Source organism: Olea europaea, chromosome 7 (genome assembly GCF_002742605.1).
Source record: "Olea europaea var. sylvestris chromosome 7, O_europaea_v1, whole genome shotgun sequence".
Lineage (NCBI taxonomy): Eukaryota > Viridiplantae > Streptophyta > Magnoliopsida > Lamiales > Oleaceae > Olea > Olea europaea.
In genome coordinates this window covers 17,347,094-17,370,831 of record NC_036243.1, presented here as the reverse complement: position 1 = coordinate 17,370,831, position 23,738 = coordinate 17,347,094, and the positions used below count along the sequence as shown (strand labels likewise).

The following is a 23,738-nucleotide window of genomic DNA, read 5'->3' as shown; positions in this document are numbered from 1 at the left end:
TATGAACACTCCCAAATTCAGTCAATGGCCACTATTGAAGTGTAAGCAGATAATGCACTCAGTGATACCTCATCTTCTCTCATCCCTTTAGACTGTAGAGGTATTGACGAACTTGATGATGTCGAAGTGAGCCCTTGCTGAGTTGTCCCATTTATGGAAGTTGAAACCTAAATTATTAAAATGCAGATGAAATCAAACTAGACTTCGCACCTAATTTTGACAGTAAGAATATCTCACAAACCTGTGACCGGGGTATATGAGCATGAGTAATGCTCCAAATAATTGTCTTCATTCCTGAAATCATGGTCACAACACAATAATCATAAAGACAACGTATACTGGTCTAAGTTAACAATGATATATGTATCAAATTTTTATTTATGAAGGGTGCCATTTTTTATTTATCGAAAATTTAATATTCCTGTTTTCCAATTATGGAAAATGAAAGAATGGACAAGGGATAATTACCCATAACTAAGGTCTTTATCAGATGCTTATAGTCATTGACTTCCTTGGAATGCTCCACAGGGACTGACAAATTAAGGACGGCCTGTTGCAATTTAGTTCATTATCAAAAACGGGCATAAAAGTTAATTAAGGAAACCAAAAAGTAACAAATATACATGGAGTGATAGCCAAGATATTTCCAGGTAAACCCATACTGTCTACCAGCTACTGGCAAGCTATTTTTGAAAAGGTCCAATAATAATGGGGAAAAACTTCAATTATATTAATGTGAATACCACAAGAAAATGTAAAAGATGTGAATCCTTATATGAAAACTTCTTTATTTGCCCTAGTTAAACCAGTAATACCTACCTTCCACAGCAAGCATACAATGTAATGTCCCGAAATTTCATTGAAAAGAATTTGATTTTTTTTTAACATAGGGATTACATCGAAATTTTAGTTACTAGAAAATATCACATACTAGTGCATGGACTATTATAAAATTTCACCCATTTGAAAAATCTAATAACTAAATAATATAGTGATTATTGTGGCTAAACATAAAATTTATTCTAAGGAAAGTATTTCTAGAATGTCTACAAATATAAATAATACACACACACACTATTTAAACAATCACCATTTTTTTTAAGACTGTTCACGTGAACAGTGCCATTGTTCAAAGTTGAACAGTGACCAAACTGTAATGACCCAAAAATTAAGGATTTGAATCGCTACCCAAAAATTTTATTTATTTATAAAATGGTCAATGTTATTTTAAACCACTTATGGCTCATAAATTTAAATTTCTAACTAGCACATCCTTAAAAGTCAAATAAAGTAGGATTTCTGGCAACTAAATTTGTAAATTTCATACCGTTAGAATATTTTCTCTTAAAATAATCAACTACTTAAATGTTATGAAAATCTCTATAGATAAAATAGAAATAGTATGCACAAAATATTAACTAACCATATTTTTTTTTCTAACTCAATGTAAAATAATGATAATAAGGCATATTATATTTATTCCTTTGAGGTGAGTAAAAATATGACATCAACTTCACCAATTTAATATTATTATTGTCGTTTCATTAATTTGACATGCATGGAAATGCTATTCAACCACCATTGTTTAAATCTCAAATTTTACATGTTGGGCATCCAAGAGAAACAAATGGAAAGTGATGTGACAATTGTTTTGACCATGTGTCATAAACTATGGGAAAAATTGCATTTACTGCTAGCTAATAATACCACAGAAAAGTACAAAAATCCTTGACATGAATATGACAGTAAAATTATAATCAACTCCTTTTAAACAGGAAAATCAATAAAAGGAATAACATTTAATTCAAATTTTATTTAAAACGCAACCGCATGTATTCCTATGCAAATAAACACGCACGAGAATTTAATAATAAATAAATAACAAGAATAATAATAATAATAATAATAATAATAATAATAATAATAATAATAATAATAATAATAATAAAATTTTGATGATAAACATTGAATTTTACACGTTTTAAATGTTACGTGTAATAAAATGTTTATTTGTTTCATTGCATAATATTTGTTAAAGGTTAATATTTTTCTAAAGATTTATGAATTTAACGATAATGATAATTTAAAGTTATTAAATATATGAATGAATGATCTTTGGCACTCAACGATCACCAATCGATCACGCCCCGATGACCCTAAGGTATGCAAAAAGGGGTAAGAATATGAATGTACTTAGACATTTTACATGATTTAAATATTTTAAATTGCATATTTTTAAATTTTTTAGGGTTATTTTTCGTTAAATTTATGATATGCATACAAAAAATGTGATCGAAAACTTCAAATTAAATTTTAGGAAATGGCACCACCTACTCACACAAACTTGATGCGCGATTTACTATAAGCGGTACAAGAATTGAGCAGACAGAGCCAAGCACCACCACAGCAAAATACACCTCCATTTGTCCCAAGAGCCGTCTCAGTGGTTAAGCAATTTCGTAGGTACAAGCCTCCGACTTTCGATGGTGTGGTTGTGCCTCGTCTTGCTAGACGAAAATTTAGAATTTTAGCAATTAATTTTATTTATTTGCCATAGACATTTATTTTAACACTAAATATCGTTTATGTTTATTTGCTACATGGATATTTTTAAATTGTGTGGTTATTTAAAAGTTTGAATCAAATTATTTGATTTTCCTTTAGTGCAATCTTATATTCATGCAAGCAAAATTTTATTTAGAATTAATTATTTAAAATAAAACGAAATAATTGCATGTATTCACTGTTTAAAAGTAATTTGTTATATTTTACTGCCTTGTTCGTGTGAAGGAGTAATTTTATGTATTTTCGTGACCTTCCCAGAATTTATGTGAAGTTACGGTCAAAACAATGATTCCTCAATTGTCACATCATGCTTTCATTGTCTCTTTTGGGTACTACACGGCAAATGAAGATTTTAAACATAGTTGACTAATATCCATACATTAAATATATGTCTAGTATGGGAATTCAAATTTTAGATATAAATTTTAATTGTATCCTTCTGAAAAAATATAAGAATAAAATATGGAGTAGATACATCGTTATTCTCTCCTTTTGTTAATAATGAGTATTAAATTTTTACTTTGAGTAAACCACCAAAATAAATAAATAAATAAATTGATATCTAGTTAACGGTCACTTTAAATTCCTTTAAAGAAAATTTTGGCAACGATACGAATTTAAAATTTTTGGGTCGTTACATACAACAACAGTGATGAAGATCTTATCACTTCCTCCCCCAACAGCATGTTCATTTCCTTTTTAAGATGTCCCACTAGAATGCACACTTACCCAGAATGTTACTTTTGTTATATATTTGTGAACAAGCATGAAGCATCATTTAAATAATTCCACTTTTAAACCCATACATCGGAAGTTAGAGAGTCCCCCAAGATCATTTCATGTTGAAGTATGTCATTCAATTTGGAGGAAATTTTGCAAGGAGAATTCTAAACTTCGAATTCCATTTTATAGTCATACATGCCACAGTTCCACTTTACAGTGGTTGACACAATCTTGTGAAGTTTCACAGATTAAAATGAAGAAGAATTCCCTGACAATATATGCATGCTAATCTTTCCAGAGGCTCACAGGTCTTGTAAGTTCAACACATTGTTAAGGTCTAATAGCATCTCCAAGAAACTCTCCGAATACAAGATACTCTCTATTTTAGAGAGTCGACGCTTAAAAATAAAGTCCAAGAGATGCTCTATTTTAACTTTTTAAAATAGAGAATGATGCTGGTTCTCCAATTACTTTATAATGATTCCATTTAATAAGCTACAGATTCCAATACTTCATAACAAAATTAATCAAATCATATTTGAATTGATTGGTCAATCACATAAAAGAAATCAATAAACATTTATTGAAAAATGCAAAATGAAGAGCCAAAATATAGAGCATTATTGGAGTGTGTAAAAATTTCAATCTAAATTTAAATATACTCTTTACTATGTGCATAAAATGCTCTTAATAAATAGAGAGAATCTTAGAGATGCTCTAAGCAAATAGAAGAAAATGTCTTGTTTGAACATATTAAATGAAATGTAAACAGAAAGAACACTACACTAATTCTATAAACTAAAATTCTAGCCAATACAATCAGTAAAACATAAAAAAGGATAGAAAACAAAATAGAATTCTTCTATGATTATCATAACTCTTCTGTGAACCAAAAGTAAGTTGTGGTACTAAATTTATGTTAGAGGTTAATGTTTTCTTGAAATATCCCATCTAAAGCAAACTTTGTTGCATATATTTCTATGCAAGAGAGGTAACATTGCCTATAAATTCTTATTTAAAGCAAACTTCAGCACATATAGCACCTACCATGAACAAATTAAACAAAATGGTATTGTGAAACATAATTGCTAGTCAACTACCAAATTGTTGCATGCGACAAACAGCAAAAATCAGCAGAAAATAAGAAAAACCTTCCATGAGAAGAAATTTACTAAAGACAACTCATGTAAAAAGCAAATATAAACATTGATTGGACATCAAAATCTGATCCCAAAAAAAAAGCTTGCTGAAATGGTAGCCAAAAACTATAATTACTTGTATAATAAAAATGGTTTGCTGTCCATTAAAGAACAGATATAATACATAAAAAAGGAAGCTTACTAGCAACTTAAGAAGATGCAGATATGGACTAAAGACAATGAAAACAAGCAAAGATCAAAGTTACCTGTACTGGGACTTCAAGTTTTGACTTCAAGCTAGATCGGTTTCTTCCCTCCTCTCCCTCTTCCAGTAGCTATCACCCAAATGAAACAAAACAGCTCAAAAGAGTAGCATAATTCATATTAAGTAAGAAACATACAGCTGATTTGAGAAGCCTAATGCTAGATTAATCTTCTATAGTCAAGTTCTTTACTTTACTAAACTAGTAGGGGCATTCCACAGGCAACAGAGAAGCAGCAACAAATGAAGCAGATACCAGGGGAAAAAAGCAGCTAGTTAGCTTTCTCTCAATCAAGAAAACAAATATATGATGCCATTATCTATTTCTGGCTTTGGAAAAGGAGAGAAGGATAATAACATACATATGTATATTTGAATTGATTACATTTTAGAGAATTGAACTCTTGTGATAGTAACACTATCGGACAGCTTCAATGACTTAAAAAAAAAAAAAAAAGAGAGAGGGTAAATCAAATGATCTTCTTAAAATAAATCTACCTTTTTAATCAGAATGAGGAACGAGGTTATATTAGAGGAAAGAGTATATTTTAAAGGATGAATTACATGCCAGCAGCCTAGGTAAGACAAATGATCCAAGGTTCAAAGTTTTGGTGGTACAGCGATTGCAAAAGATGGTCACCTTTCACTTCAAGTCCCTTCCGGGGGAACCAAATCAAATGATACACTTGGCGAAATTACCTATGGAAAAAAAGGCCTGCTATGCAAGCAAAATTGCTATCTTCAGCTAGGACCGATGTATGACAACAAATCCTCTCATCCCTGTTGCATCGAAGAGTACCTAAGCACTATGATGTAGTTCACAAATAAGGAAGATATAGATGGGATGCATGTACAATGTCATACTTGGGCATGACCAAGACAGATACATACAAGGCACGCATAATAGGCTCCTTTTTTTACTTAAGTTTAATCCACGAATGTAGTAATAGGTCTGTATCCATGCTATCTTGAATAAACGCAAAGAAAAAAAGGAATCACTGGATCACTGTGGAAATAAGTACATAAATGGTCATTATCTGAGTGAAGGGGTGGATTGGGATAATAGGGATTACTGTTGCTGTGTACTGCTTGGTTCTACCCACGCATGATGCTCACCATGTATGAGACCACTAACATCGACCCAAATTCATGTTACTTGTCTGTTGGGTCCTACCAAAAGCCCACAATTGGATGAACAGAGAATATATTCTCCTGTCCAAGAAGAATTGCACATCTCAAGAAGACCTCTGCAGACTAGTTTTCAGCTCCTTATCTATCATGACATATTAATTAATATTACTATAAGAAGAAGAACCAAAACACCAGCGATTACACAACCCAAATTTCTCCACTCTTTGATTACTCTGATGATTCTACATATCAGCCATAAAGAAAAAGCGACAGTGCCACTGCTTTAAATAAAATATTGGAAATGCTCCCTAGTTGCAAACTTTGACCGCAGAATAGACAACAGAGTTGGAGGAGAATATTTCTGCATTTTGATGATCCTAGCTTCAATAAAAGAGTATCTCGTTGGTATTGCCACCTAAAACAAGGCAAGCTGCTAAGGTCTGTGTTGTACTCCCTATTCAGTGTTGAAAGAGTAGAAATTCTTCCTCTTTTGAAATGAAGAAAACAAATAATGCCTAAAAAATCGTAGTGTCAAACGGGCGGGATTGACATGGCCTGTAATTCATGCAGGCAGGTTCATCGGTAAGTAAATATGAAATTCGGTCCAGGCTAATTAACATGATTGGGCCTGATGGTTAACCACTGGGCCCATTAATATTTAAAAAATGAAAAAAATCATTATTATTTAAAAAGATAAAAAAAAAAAATTGAATTTCTGCCTTTTTTAAGGCAGACTTTCATTAATATTCAAAAATAAGATAAAATAAAATAAAATAAAATTTATGGGTCAACGGATGGTCAAAAGGCTTATATAATTTTTACGGGCTGGTTATGAATCGGCCCGATGACCCATATGGACAGTTCAGTAACAGTATCCGGCCGGTGCTAGTTCGAACACGCCACCGGCAAGCCCATTTTGACACCTCTAGTCTAAAACAAAAATGGATAAAAATGTAACAAGTCAAGAATCATGAGGCATTCATAAACAACAATAGAAGTCTTCGCACGTCCCCACTACAAAAAGAACTGCCAATGATACCCAAACTCTATGAAGTCAGCATATTACAGAATTTGCTATAAAATTCAAGTACCTGAGGAATAGTGCGCTTAAAGGTGTTAAACTTTCCAACAAATGCGTCCAAAATTCGGCCCTAGAAAAAAGGTGCATAAGTTTCCCATAACAACAATCCACCCAGCACAATATAACCAATCATGAGAAGCTCTTCAAGAAATTGAAAAAAAAGGCATCCAGGAGTAACATATTACCAACAAAATACGTGCTTCATCCATCGAAGAATGATCAGTACCCTTCTCAAAAATGGGTTCCACCTATGTAATTAGAATAAATAAATACTGCAAGTCATAATGCATAAAATAAGTTTAGGTTCTAAAAAGAATAGTTTGTATCTCTACCAGGTTCAACATTAACCGAGCACAGGTAGTGTGAATGCTGAGCGACAGTGAGGCATCATGCATGTTGCTAGAGAAAAGGTAAATAATCCGAGATAACTGCACAACATTAACATAAAGAATCAAAGAGAAATACTGGAGTCGGATAGATACCTATTTCACAGGAAATTTATAGAACTTCGCATGCAAGACACGTTGTAAGTAAAAAGAAATAGATTTTAACACCATGCAACAAAGAGATATCAAGTCATGTTAGAGAATCTACATTTAACATATAATAATAGTTTAAAAAATAGGATACTTTCCTAGTTTAGATTATTTGTTTGACTAATCTTGATTTGTAGGGATTGATCGAGTGATTAGTGAGAATTGATGTAGGGGGCCGATTAGAAGGGGATTGAGGAGGATAGAAGAGATTAACAGAATAGTCAGCTTTCCTTAGAAATAATATTGTATTTTTGTGTAAATTAGCTTGTACCCATCATTCAAAATAGTGGAATCATTTTTCTCCACATGGTATCAGAGGAAAAACTCTGAAACTCTACAGCCTGCATTGCTGAAAAACTTCTATCACTCACAGGACTTGATTGCCCAATATAGCATTCCTCCTACACTTCATACCCCCGATCAAACATATCTGAAGCATCGGAAACAAATATTGCTGCTTCAATTATTAAAATATGGTCATCACAAACCCAACAAAGCTCCAACAGTTTTAGGGTAGAGGATATAACGAGGAGGAGATAAGGATTCTGAAAAATCTCCTAGCTCCTTCATAAAATCAATTATCATGTTTATTGCCTCACACAAATACGCATCATGTTTCTCATCCTCTTTGCGCCGCAAAAATGCTCCACAACAGTCTTGTGTCATTGACTTGGGCATGTCAAAAAAAGAGTCAAAATTTGTTGTGTATGTAGCTCATATAAAGTGGAACATAGGTTCCTTGGATCAAATAGATCTATGCCGGAGCAGAGCAGAGCAGAGTGAAGTGAGGGAGCGTAGCGCATCGAACGGATTCAAATATGTTACATGTCCATAAATTATGTTGACTTCTAACATCACGGATTCAAATTACAATGCAACTTTCTACCCAAAGTACTGTATTTTGCTCTCCCTCCCTCTCTTGAGAAATACAAGGTAATCCACTCCATTTTATTAGATTCATTATGATAATTGGGGACCATCTAAAATTCCAATGTTTTCAGAGCAAAGTAGTTCATCTCGTTTATTGACAATGTAAGGAATTATTTCAATCAAAATTGTCGCACGCTTTCTAAAACGAAGGTATTATCCTTCAAATCATCTTGTGTGAATTCCCCACAACAAAATTGAGTAGCCAAACATTTTTTATAGGTAATTAGATAATTTTTATTAATCAAAAGCGAATACACATTAAGTGTATAATCACTTTTAAGCAAGGAAGAATGTGAAATTAGGCAACCTTTCCATAAGACTAGTAACCAAAGTATTAATAAAACAGTTCTCTGCTCTACTGTCTTCCGTGTTTGGTCTTCAAAATAGCGGTTGTTCCTTTCCCTCCACACACACTATACAATTCATCATGGAATAAGATCATATACAAGCTTGCTATCCTTATAAAGAAGTTTTCAGCTTCATGCCCGCAACACATCCCCTATACGCCTAGGCAACACCAAATCATATGTTGAGGAACTAGATACTGTTCCATAGCCAACAAACACCATCACAATGAATGAGCAAGTAGTCATTCATCTCCCTATCCCTCTTACACATATAACACCACTACATTACCTAAAGCCTTTTTCTCTAAAGATTATCCACCGTTGACACCTATCCCCTTACAACCGTTAACGGGCAAAATGCTATCCGTGGAGGCAATTTACATTGCCAAACCATCTTCCAGAGGAATTAATTCTCCACAGGTCCCAAAAGGGATCTAAAATAAGTGCGAACTGAAAAATATCATCCCTTGCCAACCTCCACCTATTACAATCACCCTCTCCTACTTGGATTTACATATCATGCGAAGAGGTCAAAAACAGTGCATGGTCATCCAATTCCCAATCCTCTAAACCCCTGCCAAAAGTAATATGCCAACTGTTACTCCCATTGTGAATGGCTAATACCTCATTCACCATAACAGAAGGCACCAGAGCAATGCAATGCAAGAAAACCCCACTTTAGCAGTTGATCTCCACACCAACAATCATCTTAAAATCTGATATTATTACCATTCTCCACCACAAAATTCAGTCTATCCCAAAAGTCACTCCATCCTCGTCAGATTTACCTCCACAAACTCAATCCATAAGAACCACGATCATCGACCAAACACCAATCCCCGGAGTAGCTAAACATTTAAAAAGTATTTACATAAGTTACCCGAGCCCCCTAGTTTCAGAAATAATATTTCTAAATTTCAAAATAGTATACCTAAATCATATTAAGTAAAGTTCTGACACAAGCTTATTTGATAAATCGAATACCTTGGAGACTTTTAAGGTTCAAAGTCCTATGAGCATCTTCTCTAATTTTTTCCTTAATTATCATTTTTTTTTTTTTTTGTTGCAAACTTCCCCTGAAGTTTACATATGGATCTCATCTTTTTATGTCCAGGGAGCCAAATCATCAATGGAAGATGATGAGGATTTGTTCCTTCAACATCTTTTAGCAAGTTCTTCCTTTTTTCTTCTTTTTTTTTTAATAAGTAATCAAGTAATTTTATTAATCAATGGATAATACATGGGAGGTATATTATTAATTTAAACAAGAAAAAAGACATAAAATTTAGCAACCCTTCAATGTGATTAGTGGCTTCAGCATTAAACCAAGTATACAAAGTCATATAAAACAATGTTCTAATTTGCTCTATTTTTCATGTTTGGTCTTCGAAACAACGGTCATTCCTCTCTCCATACACACCATACAATGCATCCTGGAATAAAATTCCACGCAGGCCTACTAACCTTATCTCGAAATTTTCTCCTCCATACCCGCAACACGTCTTCTATGGGCCTAGGCAACACCCAGTCCAAATGTTGGAAAGCTAGAATATCGTTCCACAACCACCGAACACCATCACAATGGATGAAAAAATGGTCAATCGTTTCCCCCCATCTCTCTTGCACAAATAAAACCATTCGGTAATATAAAAACCTTTTCTTCGGAGATTATCCACCATTAATGCATGCCCCCTCACAACCGTCCATAATAAGAAAGCCACTCGTGGAAGCAATTTACATTGCCACACCATCTTCTAGGGAAATGAACTCTCCACTGGTTTCAATATGAATCTAAAATAAGTGCGAACTGAAAAAATACCATCACGTGCCAACTTCCACCTGCTCCGATCACTCTCTCCTACCTAAATATGCGCCTCATGCAAGGAGGTTAAAAACAGTGCATAATCATCCAATTCCCAATACTGTAAACCCCTCTCAAAAGCAATATTCCAGTTGTAACTTCCATTATGTATGGCTAGTATATCATTCACCATAGCGGAAGGCTCCAAAGTAATGCGATGCAAAGAAGGAAACCGTGCCTTTAGCGGATGATCTCCACACCAACAATCATCCTAAAATCTGATACGATTGCCAATCCCCACCACATAAGTCAAATTCTCTCAAAAGTCATTCCATCCTCGTCGGATATACTTCCACAAACTCACCCCATAAGATTCATGACCCTCGATCGAGCACCAACCCCATCCATCACACCATACTACGCTCTTATGAATTGTCTCCAAAAACTCTCCATCTCCACTCCAAATTGCCACAACCACTTGCCTAGTAGAGCCTTATTAAATAGAACAAGGCTCCTCAATCCAAAGCCCCCCATCTTTACAGGAGAACAAACCACACGCCAATTAACCAAATGAAATTCTCTCTTCCCCTAGCCCTGCCCAAAGAGACTCCCTTTGAATCCTTTCTAATCTATTTGCCACTATAACAGGAATAGAAAACAGTAATAAGAAATAAGTTGGGAGATTAGACAAAGTAGATTTAATGAGAGTAAGGCGGCCTCTCTTCGAAAGGCACATACGCTTCCACCCTGCTAACTTCTTCTCTACCCTTTCGATAATTTCATTCCAAATATGTTTACTTTTAAGCCGTGCCCCTAAAGGGAGTCCAAGGTATGACTTGAGAAACTGCAAAACCGTACAACCCAATATATTGGCCAACTCATCCACATTAGCAACCTCTCCGCCTCAGATTTCCCTAATTAATCTTCAATCCCGACAACACCTCAAAGCATAGTAGTCGACGCAAGTTCCCGAATTGCTCATCATCTGCATTGCAAAGAATCAATGTATCATATGTAAATAGCAAATAGGAAACCTATAAGTGTCCAACTGTAAAGCCCCTCATCAATCATTTTCCCACAGCTTTCTCAAGCATCCTACTAATTGCCTCCATGATAATCACAAACAGCAACGGAGACAAGGGATCCTCTTGCCTCAAATCTCTACTGCTTCGAAAATAACCTTCTGGGTTACCATTGACCAAAATTGAGAATAAAACAGTACAGATACAGAATTAAATCCACTTACACCACTTTTCCCCAAAACCACATCGCCTGAGCATGTGCAAAAGGAACCCCCAATTCACGTGATCATAAGCCTTTTGAATATCAAGTTTACATAATATTCTTGGCATCCCCGAACGCAATCTAGAGTCAAAGCATTCATTCGCTATAAGCACAGAATCCAAAATTTGTCTTCTTTTCACAAAAGCATTCAACACTTGGTCACCAATTTCCCCAGCACCTCCTTCAATCTATTCGCCAAGATCTTTGCGATAATCTTGTACACCCCACTAACTAAGCTAATAAGACGAAAATCCTTAATGTTAATTGCTCCCGATTTATTTGAAATCAGCACAATAAATGTAGCGTTAGAACTTTTCAAAACCTGCCATACTCAAAAAAATAAGTTAGAACATCTATAATATCCTGTCCCACCACCTCCCAACAAACCTTGTAAAATGCGAACGAGACGCCATTTGGTCCTAGTGCTTTATCATCATTCATTTTGAAAACTACATCCTTGATTTCATCTTCTGCAAATGATCTCTCTAACCAACTAGCATCCTCCTCCGTGATAGTAGGAAAGTCTAATACATCCATCTTTGGTCTCCAGCCAAATTGTTCTCGATAAAGATTTTGATAGAATCTCACCATCTGATTCCCAATATCCTACAAATCCTCGTAAGTAATCCCATCAACCTCCAACAAAGTGATAGAGTTGTTGCGCCTATTAGAATTAGCGACTCTATGGAAGAATTTGGTGCGTTTGTCCCTTTTTTCAACCATGTAACCCTAGATTTCTGGCGCCAGACAATCTCCTCCATCTCCACCGGTCTCTCCAACTCTCCCCTTGACTCTCCACGTCTCTCCCTCTCCTCCCCATACAATCCTCGACCCTCCTCCTGCCTATCCAATTTTTAATCAGTTCCCTGTGCTTTAGATTTTTAAATCTATTCTGGAAGTGATGATGAAAAAGAGAGTGAGTCATCTGCGGAATAAAATAAGGAGAGCCCAGATGATAAGATGGAGTTTCAAGAAAAGGGCATTGATTTTCTTGCAGAAAACTCACATAATAAAATTAAAATGATGGGTGGTTTAGATGAAAACGCTGTTAAGATTGGGAATTCTGGTTCTCAGGAGCTCACGCTAAGTTACCTAAGTGAAAATTCGAAACTTGAGAGTTTCTGAGAAAGATTTTTCAAGCAAAATTCTGCTGAATTCTTTCGAAAAATTGAGTGGTTATAAAGGAAAAGAGATATTGGTTTCTGAGGATCAAAATGAAATAAGTAATAATTTGTGGGTAGAGAGATTTTCTTCAGTTGAATGAGAATAGAGGGAATTCGTCTAATAGGGAAGTTGACAATGAGAAGATTGAGGGAGAGAGTGGAGAAAAGAAGCCAAAAGTTGAGTCTTTGAACCTTTCTTTAGCGTTACATGAGGTCTCAATCTCTTTGGTTGGGTCAAGCTGCATCCAAAATGGGGATCTTCCAAACCGATTGAGGCCGAGTAGAAGTGTCCAGGGCTTTTAATTTTTGATCCAACACATAACTGGAAAACCTCCTGAATATATAATATACCCACCAGTCTTGTACCCGCTCTCTAAAGCCATCTACTTTAAGCCACGTCTTCTCAAATCTAAAAGGCCTTCTTCCACTCTACCTCACAATCCCCGATAACAAAATAGGGAAATAATCAGAATACGCTCTCTCCAATCTCCTCTGAGTGACCTCTGAATATTTGGCCTCCCACTCCCCGCTAATCAGAAATCGATCTATTCGAGATAAAACAGGTTGATCCCGATTAGATGACCAAGTAAAGTCTCCTCCAATCAAAGGCATGTCTACCAACGTATTATCCCTGATAAAATTTGAGAAATCCTCCATTGCCCCTATTAATCTCCCACCACTAGACATCTCAGTAGGAAATCGAACCACATTGAAATCTCCCCCAATACACGTTGGAAGGTCCCACCAAGACATCATACTAGCCAACTCATCCCACAATCCACATCTACTCTCATTAGCATTAGGCCCATAAACTCCTATAAAGATCCAACGGAAACTATGCCCAATATTTTTAAACAAAAGAAATAGAGAAAATAGCCCTTCACTCACCTCCTCCATACTAAAAACTCTAGTATCCCACATGACAAACAAACATAGAGAAAATAGCCCTTCACTCACCTCCTCCATATTAAAAACCCTAGTATCCCACATGACTAACAAACCTCCAGAAGCCCCCCCCTCCCGATGACCCAACATATTGTCCCCCCATAGACTGCTCCAATAGCTCTTGAAACGACTTCCAGCTTTGTTTCTTGAAAGCATACAAGGTCAGCCTTCCAACCCCTTAACAGATTTTGAATACCTAACCTTTTTCCAGCTTCATTGAGCCCCCTCATGTTTAAGCTAATTATTTTTTAGATCATCTTAACACTCCGCCATCCCTCCCCATCAATCCTACCCTTGAATCGCCACCCTTAACGTCATAATTGACCGAGAATTCGAGCTGCTTGAGTTCAAGGTCACCTTTTGTTGTCTTCCCACCTGGTGTACCCATCCCCTATCATCTACTAGCCTCCAATTCCTCAAATAATTGCAATAGCCTAGTTTCATATCCATCACTGGACACACCCACCATTTTAATGAAATCCAGAATTTTTTGAAAAACCCGGTTAGATGGCGGAGGTCTAATGTCAAGCGCACTAACTTCCACTATCTCCTCGGCTAATAAGGGGTCGTGATATTGTCCCTCCTCTTCCTCCACCTGTACAACATCACTATCCATATCTTCCTTCTTAGCACCATCAAACCATACCACCAAAGCTTTATCAGTCCCCATGTTCCTCTCTTTCGCAGACTTAGAATATTTCCTACATTAAGTGTTCACACCCATAGTTGTTGACCCTGTCGCCCCTTGCTATTCCACAACTCCCGTAGCTAGACTTTCTACTAAGATAACTCCAGTCTCTTGCTCCTTACCCTAATCCCTCTATTGGCCTCGTGTTCAATGCATCCATGGTCGTGGAGACCTTGTCTTATGTTGCATCCAGTACCGCCGACTCCAACGTCAACTTATTCAGCTCTGCTTCCTCAACCCAAGGTTCCACCTCCAACGCTCTAGTCCACTTCAGGGATTCGCCACTTGGCTCGACCAGCAACTCTTTATTATCGGTCCAATTCGATGTCGGCTCCTTCGAATCCAAGTTTACCTCTTTACCATTCGCTGAGCACTCATCCAAGTCCTTCCCAAACTTATGACAGTAAATCTTCCTGAAGCCCACTGCAAACTCGCTATCCATTAACGCAATTAATTCAATAAGTTCTCCTTGTGCCAAGAAGCGAGCCTTAATTTTAGCTCTATACAATGGACTATCAATTATGCCTTCTGCAGCTGTTTCCTTGGACTCATGCACCTCTATTTGTCCATCCTTATTCGGTCTCGAGATTTGCTCGCATGGATTACACCTCTCCTTTACTGCCTTCCCTTATGCACCAGTACCCGCTGATCGACATTTTGTAAGGCTTGTGCATTTGCCGTAACTCCGACATAAGTCAGTTTTTGTTTGCTCCCTTCTTCGACTGTTCGATGCTTGACCTTATCACAGACAACAAAAAACTTGATGACCACCTGAAACACACGCGAGATCGAGGCCCAACCCTCTCCATTCGCCCCTTCCGACACCATCACCATTCCCCTCCGACATCTCTCCCCACATTGTGCTATCATCAGGTACCTACCACGACTGTTTGCATAGCGTTGTGCCAAGAATGCTCGTAGGGATGTCAAACGGGCCAAGCAGCTCGTCGGCTCGGCTCGTGGGCAGCTCGGGCTCATCATATGCTCAAACCCACGAGCTGAGCCTGCTCAGCTCGTTGAGCCCACGAGCCATTTTTTACAAACTTACAAGCCTCGTCAAAAAATGTGAAGAAACGTCAAAAAATCCAAAAAAAATTTTTAAAAATCACGAGCTCCCGAGCGGCTCAGGCCCCGAGCAATGAGCTTGTTTTAGGAGCCACGAGCTCGGCTCGACCCATTGCCATCACTAAATGCTCGAGAGGACTCAATGAACTTCATAATGAAGTCCTTTGACTTCTTTGTCACCCTCATCTTCTCTACCAAATTCACCATCCAAACGGCTCCAAACCTCCCCGTGCAAATGGCATCTGAAATCTTCACTCCCTATTCCAATAGCTTAACAATGCTTGTTTCGTAGACCGACACTACGAACTCTCTTTCCTCAATTCCGAATCGAGAATTGTACACCATACCATTAGCATGATACTGTTTCCCTTGTTCTTGTGCAAACGATGCATCAGATGATAAAATCGGGTGTTGGGATGTTCTAATTGCAAAAAAATCCAAAAAAAAAAATTTTAAAATCACGAGCTCCCGAGCGTCTCAGCCCCCCTGAGCAATGAGCTTGTTTTAGGAGCCACGAGCTCGGCTCGACCCATTGCCATCACTAAATGCTCGAGAGGACTCAATGAACTTCATAATGAAGTCCTTTGACTTCTTTGTCACCCTCATCTTCTCCACCAAATTCAACATCCAAACGGCTCCAAACCTCCTCGTGCAAATGGCATCTGAAATCTTCACTCCCTATTCCAATAGCTTAACAATGCTTGTTTCGTAGACCGACACTATGAACTTTCTTTCCTCAATTCCGAATCGAGAATTGTACACCATACCATTAGCATGATACTGTTTCCCTTGTTCTTGTGCAAACGATGCATCAGATGATAAAATCGGGTGTTGGGATGTTCTAATTGCAGCTGGATGGATCGGCTGCCTTGTCAACAGTGGCGCGTGCTGCCCACGCGCGGCCAGATCGGTGCGTCGCCAAAGCCACTCCCACACTGGCGTCAAAATAGCCTGCACAGCCGACCAGGCAGGCGCGTGCAGCTGACAGGTCGTCGGAGAATAGCTAGATGTTCTTTGCCTGATTGACTTCTCATACCGTATATCTGTCACTTGCGGGTAAGAGGAGCTAGGGTTTTGTGGCGTGAGGCCGATGGGGTTTCCAGTCGAAGGTCCGCCGTAGCTACTCTGGCCAAAAGAAGTCGACAGCTGCTGAGTTATTTTGGATGTAATGGGAGGAGCCTCCATCCTAGGGAAGAGGCTCGGTTTAGGGTTCTCTCAACGGTTTGTAGGTACATTAATTTGAAAATTGTATCCTTCAAGAACATGTCAAAGGACACCCCAAAAATGATTTTTGGCAAGTTCTTCCTCCTAAACACCTGTTCATGTGACATCATGTTTCATTTCTTCAACACAATCAACACATAAGAAATTGCCCAATAAACAGATCCTCTCAATAGTGGTGATCCAACTACTTCCCAGCCACTTCAAGTGTACTCGAGGAGAAGTGCTTATTCCTACACCTATGCAGGTCTAAGAATCCACATACAACTCTAATCTATGCTTACCAATGGTCATATTAAAGGAACCAGAAAATGCACTCAAAATCCCATATCCATTTCACATCTCTTAAAAAACTATCATCCAGCAAACAAAAGCTTCATCACTCAAGTGAATGATGTTCAAATCCCTCGCACTAAGAACTGAAAAAATGCCACGAAAGAGGAAGTGAAGGCAACTAAATAACTATCAAACTTGGAAAATAGTGGATCTTCTTAAAGAAAAACCCCGGTAGGGTGTAAGTTTTTTACGATGATGTACAAAGCATACAGGTCTTTATAAATATATAAGTCGAGGTTGGAAGCCAAGGGTTATACTCTCGATTTGGATTATCAAGAAACTTTTACTACCATAAAAAAATGAACGCCGATAAGTTATTTTATCACTGGCAACTAATTTTTAGGTATTTGCAACAATCCAACATTAAGAATACCATTTTTCATGGTGAATTAGAAGAATTACATATGGAGGTACCACCAAGTTTTGACAAAGTATCTGAGAAAAGCAAAATGTGAAGATTTAAGAAGGCACTATATGGGTTAAAATAGCCTCCCAAAACCATGTTTTGGGTGGCTCATGAAGGTTATGTATCAAACTTGCCTTAGAAACATTATTTTCTTTTATATAAGTGAGCTTATAGTACAAAGATATAGTGAAATATTTTTTTCTCCACAAGTAGAATACCAGCAAAAGGGTCATATAAATATAACATTGAGAACAAAGAGTGTACCTGAGACAAAGAAAGATCTCCCCGCACATGATGAACAATCTCTGCTAGAAGACTATAAGCCAAAGGCCTCAATGTCTCGAAGCAGGCCCGGCCAGTTCCAACTAGGACCCTGAGGCAATTCAGTTATTCATTTGAAGTGAATCTCACAAGCTATAAAATGTTTTAGATCAGAATGCACAGTAGGCAACAACACACCATAAACAAAAGTTAGGAACTTAAACAGCCTTGCATCATAACAAGGGTTAGCAACTAGTAAGAAAATGGCAACCGAAGCTGTATGATTTTTCTAAATGTGTCAACAAAGTTGAGGAATGTTAAATCCACCAGTCAAATTTCAGTTATACACACAATTTCAAACCCAACTACAACAAACAAGAAAAAAAGCTCCAACTCAACAACACGAGATTCCACAGAATCAGTTACTTATAAATCCAGTTCTTTTTTTTTTTTTTTTTTAACTAGTATACCATATCATAATCCAACTAGTACATGATAGTGATGTGTGCAAATGTAGTTCTAATTGTACCCACTTAGCACTCAAAGCGCATTTGGAAGGTGATCTGAACCCGCAAACTTTTCAAATAAAGGGCTGTCATTATTTCATTTTCTTGAAGAAAAGCCCTAGAAGAGTTTGCATTCAAGACTATCTTTAACAAGATCAATGTTTTTAACTGACCAAATGCGCATATCATTGAAAGTATTTCTTAAAACTCTGGAGGAATCTTGGATCATGATTTTCAGTTCCACCTCTCCCTCCCACTTGGTGGTGATTTAGGAAGAGGGATGTCTAAGCGTGAAGTTCAATGAACCAACATTATATTTTTGCTCTAATGGATTTATAACATAATGAAGTTTCAACATTTCTTCTTCTTCTCTTTTTTGCAAGTGTAAGAAATAAAAGATTGGATTGAAGATTTTGAAATTTGTGCATACAATATGTTCAATAAAACAACAATTATTTAATGGTGAATGCAATTAAAATCCAACCAATTACAAACACTGCAATTATCATTCTAGGAAGGAGGTATTTATGTAGGGGCACAACTGAAGACAACATAATTCGAAAATACCCAGAAGCTTCAAAATAACATAAAATTTCTAGAAATTTGTTCTTGTTCAGAAGCAAATACAAAAACTTTGCATCCCATGCATATATTGACCTTTATACCAAGGGTGTATCAATTTTTAAAAGGCATCCGCTCGCCTCAAGGCAAATATGCATCCAGCAATGAGGTAAGCCACAAGGTATATCTCAAACATACTTTAACACATTGTCACAGAGATGTCCACTCCGACATCATATATAGAAGTTAACAATGGAGTCCTTTTTCATAATTAAAATTTACTATCTTCCGCTCTTCTCATGCTCATGCCAGGAGGCATCTTTGTCTATTAAGACAGTCTTCATCTGTGTGCTTAGATTTGTTTCTAGCATCTGTAAATTAGAAATATATAGGCGGCTTCACCGCCTCTTTCTTATGCTAAATGTTTGGCCAACTTAACCGGCCAAGGTCTCTACCAGATGTGGTACTCACTAGTATCTATCCTCTTGTTATAAGCATTACACTTCACGGACCAAATAGAGTGGAGCTTTACTTCCAAGTTCTGTATATTTCTTCACTTCATTATTTTGAGGAAACCTTGTGATGTTGACTTAAAAATCAACACTTGAAGGGTAAACATAAGATGCTTTGGTTTAGACTGACATAGTCTGCCTTCTTTGACTACCTTGCATATCCATGTACGAAATCTATTACGTGAAATGACACATGAGAACAACTTACACTCACTTATACGCTGTTTCTATTTTACCTTGCTCTACTTTCCAATGCTTCTTTCTTGCAAGGAGAACAACAAAACCAAGGTACTGAGGCACCCGTAAAGTGAAGCATATAATAAAACCTTTAATCCTACCAATAGATAGTTCTCTAAAACAATGTTACATTATATGACAGCTCCAGCTTGGAACATATTATCAGCTAATACAATCATTTAATCAAAAGTTGCTCACACACATATTTTCCAAAAAAATTTAGTTAAATTGCTCATAAAATGTAAAGTTAAGTAACAGTATCCAAGCTTCCGCAGCCTCTTGATACAGTTGTAAAATGCATCCTAAATGATCCCGGTTTGAATTGATTTATAATGACATTGACTTGGACAAGAGAAATAGATACTAAATAATAGGACAACCAGTGATAAGGAAAAGCCAAATAATAATAATAATAATAATAATAATAATAATAATAATAATAATAAATAGAACACTTCAATGAAAAATTATTTTAAAAAAAGTACCTTTCATCCAGAAGTGTATCGATTAGAGGAAATAAACCACGCTTAAAATCTGTGCCAAGAACATGTTTCAGAGCTACCAATAATTCCTAGACAAAAAATTTATTCATCAATTTCCAGGTGCTCCAACAATAAATAATAAGAGCAGCTGTCAGGCAAGATATAACCTTTCGAATAGAAACCGAATCAGAGCAAGTGACAAGCAGATTCACTATGCTTCTGCATATGCTTTCTTCATGTTGCTTGATATAATCAGCAAAGCTCTTCAGCAAGTAAGTTAAGAAAGACACAGTCTGCAATTGTGCACAAACGATTAGTACTAAACAAGGAATGCCTCGAGCACAAAAGATGTGGAGGTGAGGCCCAAAAAAAAAAAAAAAGGAAAAGAAAGAAGAATAAAAAGTTGATATTGGGTGAACTCTTAAGGTGTGAAGGAGAGGCAGAAAAAACAAAGTTGATATTGGGTGAACTCTTAGGGTGTGGAGGTGAAGCAGGAAAAACAAAGTTGATATTGGGTGAACTCTTTCTTCAAGCACCGAAACAACGAAAAACCAATATGTATGAGATTATGGGCATGAAGCAGAGGGAAAAACAAGTATTTGTTCTTCTTGGTTCATCTCAACTTTAAATTCCAAAAACCAACTTATTAGTTTCTTTATCACAAAGAAGTTTTTTTTTTTTTTTTTTTTTCATTTCAGTCGGAACAACCCAAATATATGCTGTCAAAGCAACCTCTTTGCAAGAAGCAGCTATTGCTGATTCCTATAGGTTTTGAATTCTAAACAGCCATTCAGTTAAGCAGACGTCAGCAATAATACACTACAAAAAAAAAAAAAAAAAAATTGTCCCGTGTCACTATAGAAACAGCATGATAGTATTCTAGCACACGATAAAACTATTGATACTTCGAGCCTGTAGAAACTAGAAACTACTTGTACATACAATGGAAGAAAACATTATTAGCATTCATTTAGATTCCCTTCTACATATATTAACAGCAAATTAGTTCTCTGAATATTCCCTCTAATCTGCTTTCCTCAGGGAGCTCCTGCCAGCATACCATAATTGTAATCTCTAAGTAGTTAAAAGTTCAAAGAAGAATCAAATACCAATCCAAGCAATACATCAGAAAAATCTACAATACCTTGACTTGTGCACCCTTCAGCTCAATAAAGTGAGCCTTCAAATGGGGGGGAACCTTTTCTGGACCCTGGACTGATATTGCTGCCACCATCAATGGCAATAGATGTGGAATATTGGTCTGAACAAGACGGCTATACAACTGAAAGAGGAACATAACAACTAACGGACTCTCCGTAACAACCTTAAACGACCTCGTACTTGGATTAAGCTGCCCTGAAGCCCCAACATACCCACTTAAGGTACCTACTTCGTGAGAAACCTCCATTGACTTCACTTCATCACTGAGGAATGAGGAGCCCACAGACCCCGAAGTTGACGCTGGGGCTGGTGGTGGCGCCACCTCGGCCCCACTCTCAAAAAAATAACTGACAGTGGCCCCAAAATTCTGATAAATTTTGCAGACAAAATCCAAAAACGGTTGAACTTCATTCTCTAATGTGGGCCTAAAATTTCTAAGCAAGTCAAAGATAATCCTAATGCATATTAATCCATTTTCCTCATTGTCCGTTGTGAGCACGTGCATTGCAACTTTTAGAAGCTCCTGAACGAAAGGCCTGAGGACCTCGCTATGAGGAAGGCGGTTGAGGATTTCAATGACAATATTACGAAGCTTGTGCTCGGGATTATCAACAAACTGTGGCTTCGTATTGTTATATAAAATGGCAGAAAATGCCCGAAAGTAGCATCTTAAGAAATTTAAGTACTCCCCTGTGTGGCATATCTCCAGACTATCCCGAACTTCCAAAGCCATCCGTAGCCTCGTCTGAGTATCTGTACAAAACCCAAAAAAAGGACAATCAATTAAAGCACATACATACGCATGAATGTAACACACACAGAGATAAGGGGAAGAAACTCAGAAATCGTACCGAGGTTGAGTTCAATGAGGTGGCGAGAATGCTCCTCAAAATTCTGAACAGGGCTCATGATGAAAAATCGAAGGATAAAAAAGAACCTAGGGTTTGTTCACAGTATTTTTGCAGTGGATATAAGCACAAGGGTTTTAATTCAAATATTGAATAACTGAAGAATTATATTGACGACAAACGAGACTGTACATAGAGATGGCGGTGGAGATGAAGAAATCGCATGAATTTCTTAATATGGAATTAAACTCTGCAAATTGTAGAGCTTTCTAGGTTAGGGCATAGAATTGATGAGGGACCGAACTGAAGGCGGTTTTGACTGTCATCGAGAAATATATGAAATAAATGACCGGATGAAGTGGAGAATATATACTCGGTCCATTTTTCCAACTTCCTTTACTTCGTCGGGAGTAAATGAAATTTTTAATATATTTTAGTAAAAATTGATGAAATATGTTATTGAAAAGTTAGGAAATTAATAAAATATGTGATTAAAATTAATTATTGATTTTGAAACTTTTTTAAATTGATCTAAATTTTTTGAGGTGTAATGTAATTATGTAAGAGTGCGTGTTTTCTATTGACTTTTTTTGAGCTAGACGTAAGGTGTAATGAACTTAAATGTAAAAGTGCTAATTTTCATTTGCTCTATATGTACATAATAGTTTATATATGTATAATATTGTGAAATATGATTAGGTCAAAATTTTTTTAATAAATAAATAAATTATCAACTTTCTTTTCGACATATCATCAGCACATAAATTATTATTATGTAATTCTATTATATACAAGTAGTATTATTTTTAACCCTATCATCATTGAAAATTAGAGTTAGTGAAACTTTAAATAAATACAAATTAATTATAATTGGAAGACCATTAAGATAAATATGATGAATTAGTCATCTTAAGTTACGAAATAAAGAGTCAAATGGTGTCCATTGATAAATCATTATACTCAGTAAACTTCTCCAGCTTCTGTTTGCCCATTTTTATAAAAATTATTTTTCTCTAAATTCATTTTCGATCACACATTTTATAAAATCTACAATTTTCGTTAAATTTTCAACCACATATCGTATCAATATTCATCAAAATCTTATAACAATATGATTTTTAACTAAATCAAATAGAGACTCAAATATATACCGGGATAATTGAAAATGCATATTCACTTTGCACTAGAGTTTTCGAAAAGGAAGTTGTATAAATGTTGATAACCATCAAACAATTAGCACAATTTAGTGAAAACAGGGCTCGTGGGCCGTTCGAGCTCGTAAAATCACGAGCTCGAACACGAGCCGAACGGGTCTCGCTAGGAAGCAAGCAGAGCCCGCTCGGCTCCCCTAAAAGGCGAGCCGCTCGTGGGCGGGCGATCCCACAAGCGACTCGTCCAATAAGTGACCAAAACGGTCACTTTTTTAAAAAAGTGACCAAACGGTCACTGAATTATTTTCTTTTTTCATTTCCCCCCTCCCCCTCTACTATAAATACCTCTTCCCCCATAGATTTTTTTCATATCAATTGCTACTTCAAATCTCTAAC

At 36.6% G+C, this 23,738-nt stretch overlaps 1 protein-coding gene across 2 annotated transcripts in view; it reads right to left on the bottom strand.

Annotated features, from left to right (window-relative positions):
• LOC111397213 (transcription-associated protein 1-like) overlaps positions 1-22,525 on the bottom strand; it is a 52,950-nt gene extending 30,425 nt beyond the window's left edge. Inside the window, exons 1-12 of one of the 2 annotated variants that reach the window (XM_023024003.1) lie at positions 22,195-22,525; positions 21,327-22,096; positions 20,350-20,475; positions 20,186-20,271; positions 17,888-17,996; positions 7,234-7,329; positions 7,087-7,149; positions 6,912-6,971; positions 4,694-4,762; positions 469-550; positions 242-294; positions 69-167 (exon numbers count right to left, since the gene is read on the bottom strand). In XM_023024003.1, the coding sequence (XP_022879771.1) occupies positions 69-167; positions 242-294; positions 469-550; positions 4,694-4,762; positions 6,912-6,971; positions 7,087-7,149; positions 7,234-7,329; positions 17,888-17,996; positions 20,186-20,271; positions 20,350-20,475; positions 21,327-22,096; positions 22,195-22,252 (1,671 nt within the window). In that variant the 5' untranslated portion in view covers positions 22,253-22,525. The remainder of the gene's footprint in view (positions 1-68; positions 168-241; positions 295-468; positions 551-4,693; positions 4,763-6,911; positions 6,972-7,086; positions 7,150-7,233; positions 7,330-17,887; positions 17,997-20,185; positions 20,272-20,349; positions 20,476-21,326; positions 22,097-22,194) is intronic. The other variant, XM_023024002.1, reaches the window with a different exon arrangement.
• Positions 22,526-23,738: the final 1,213 nt, after the last annotated feature.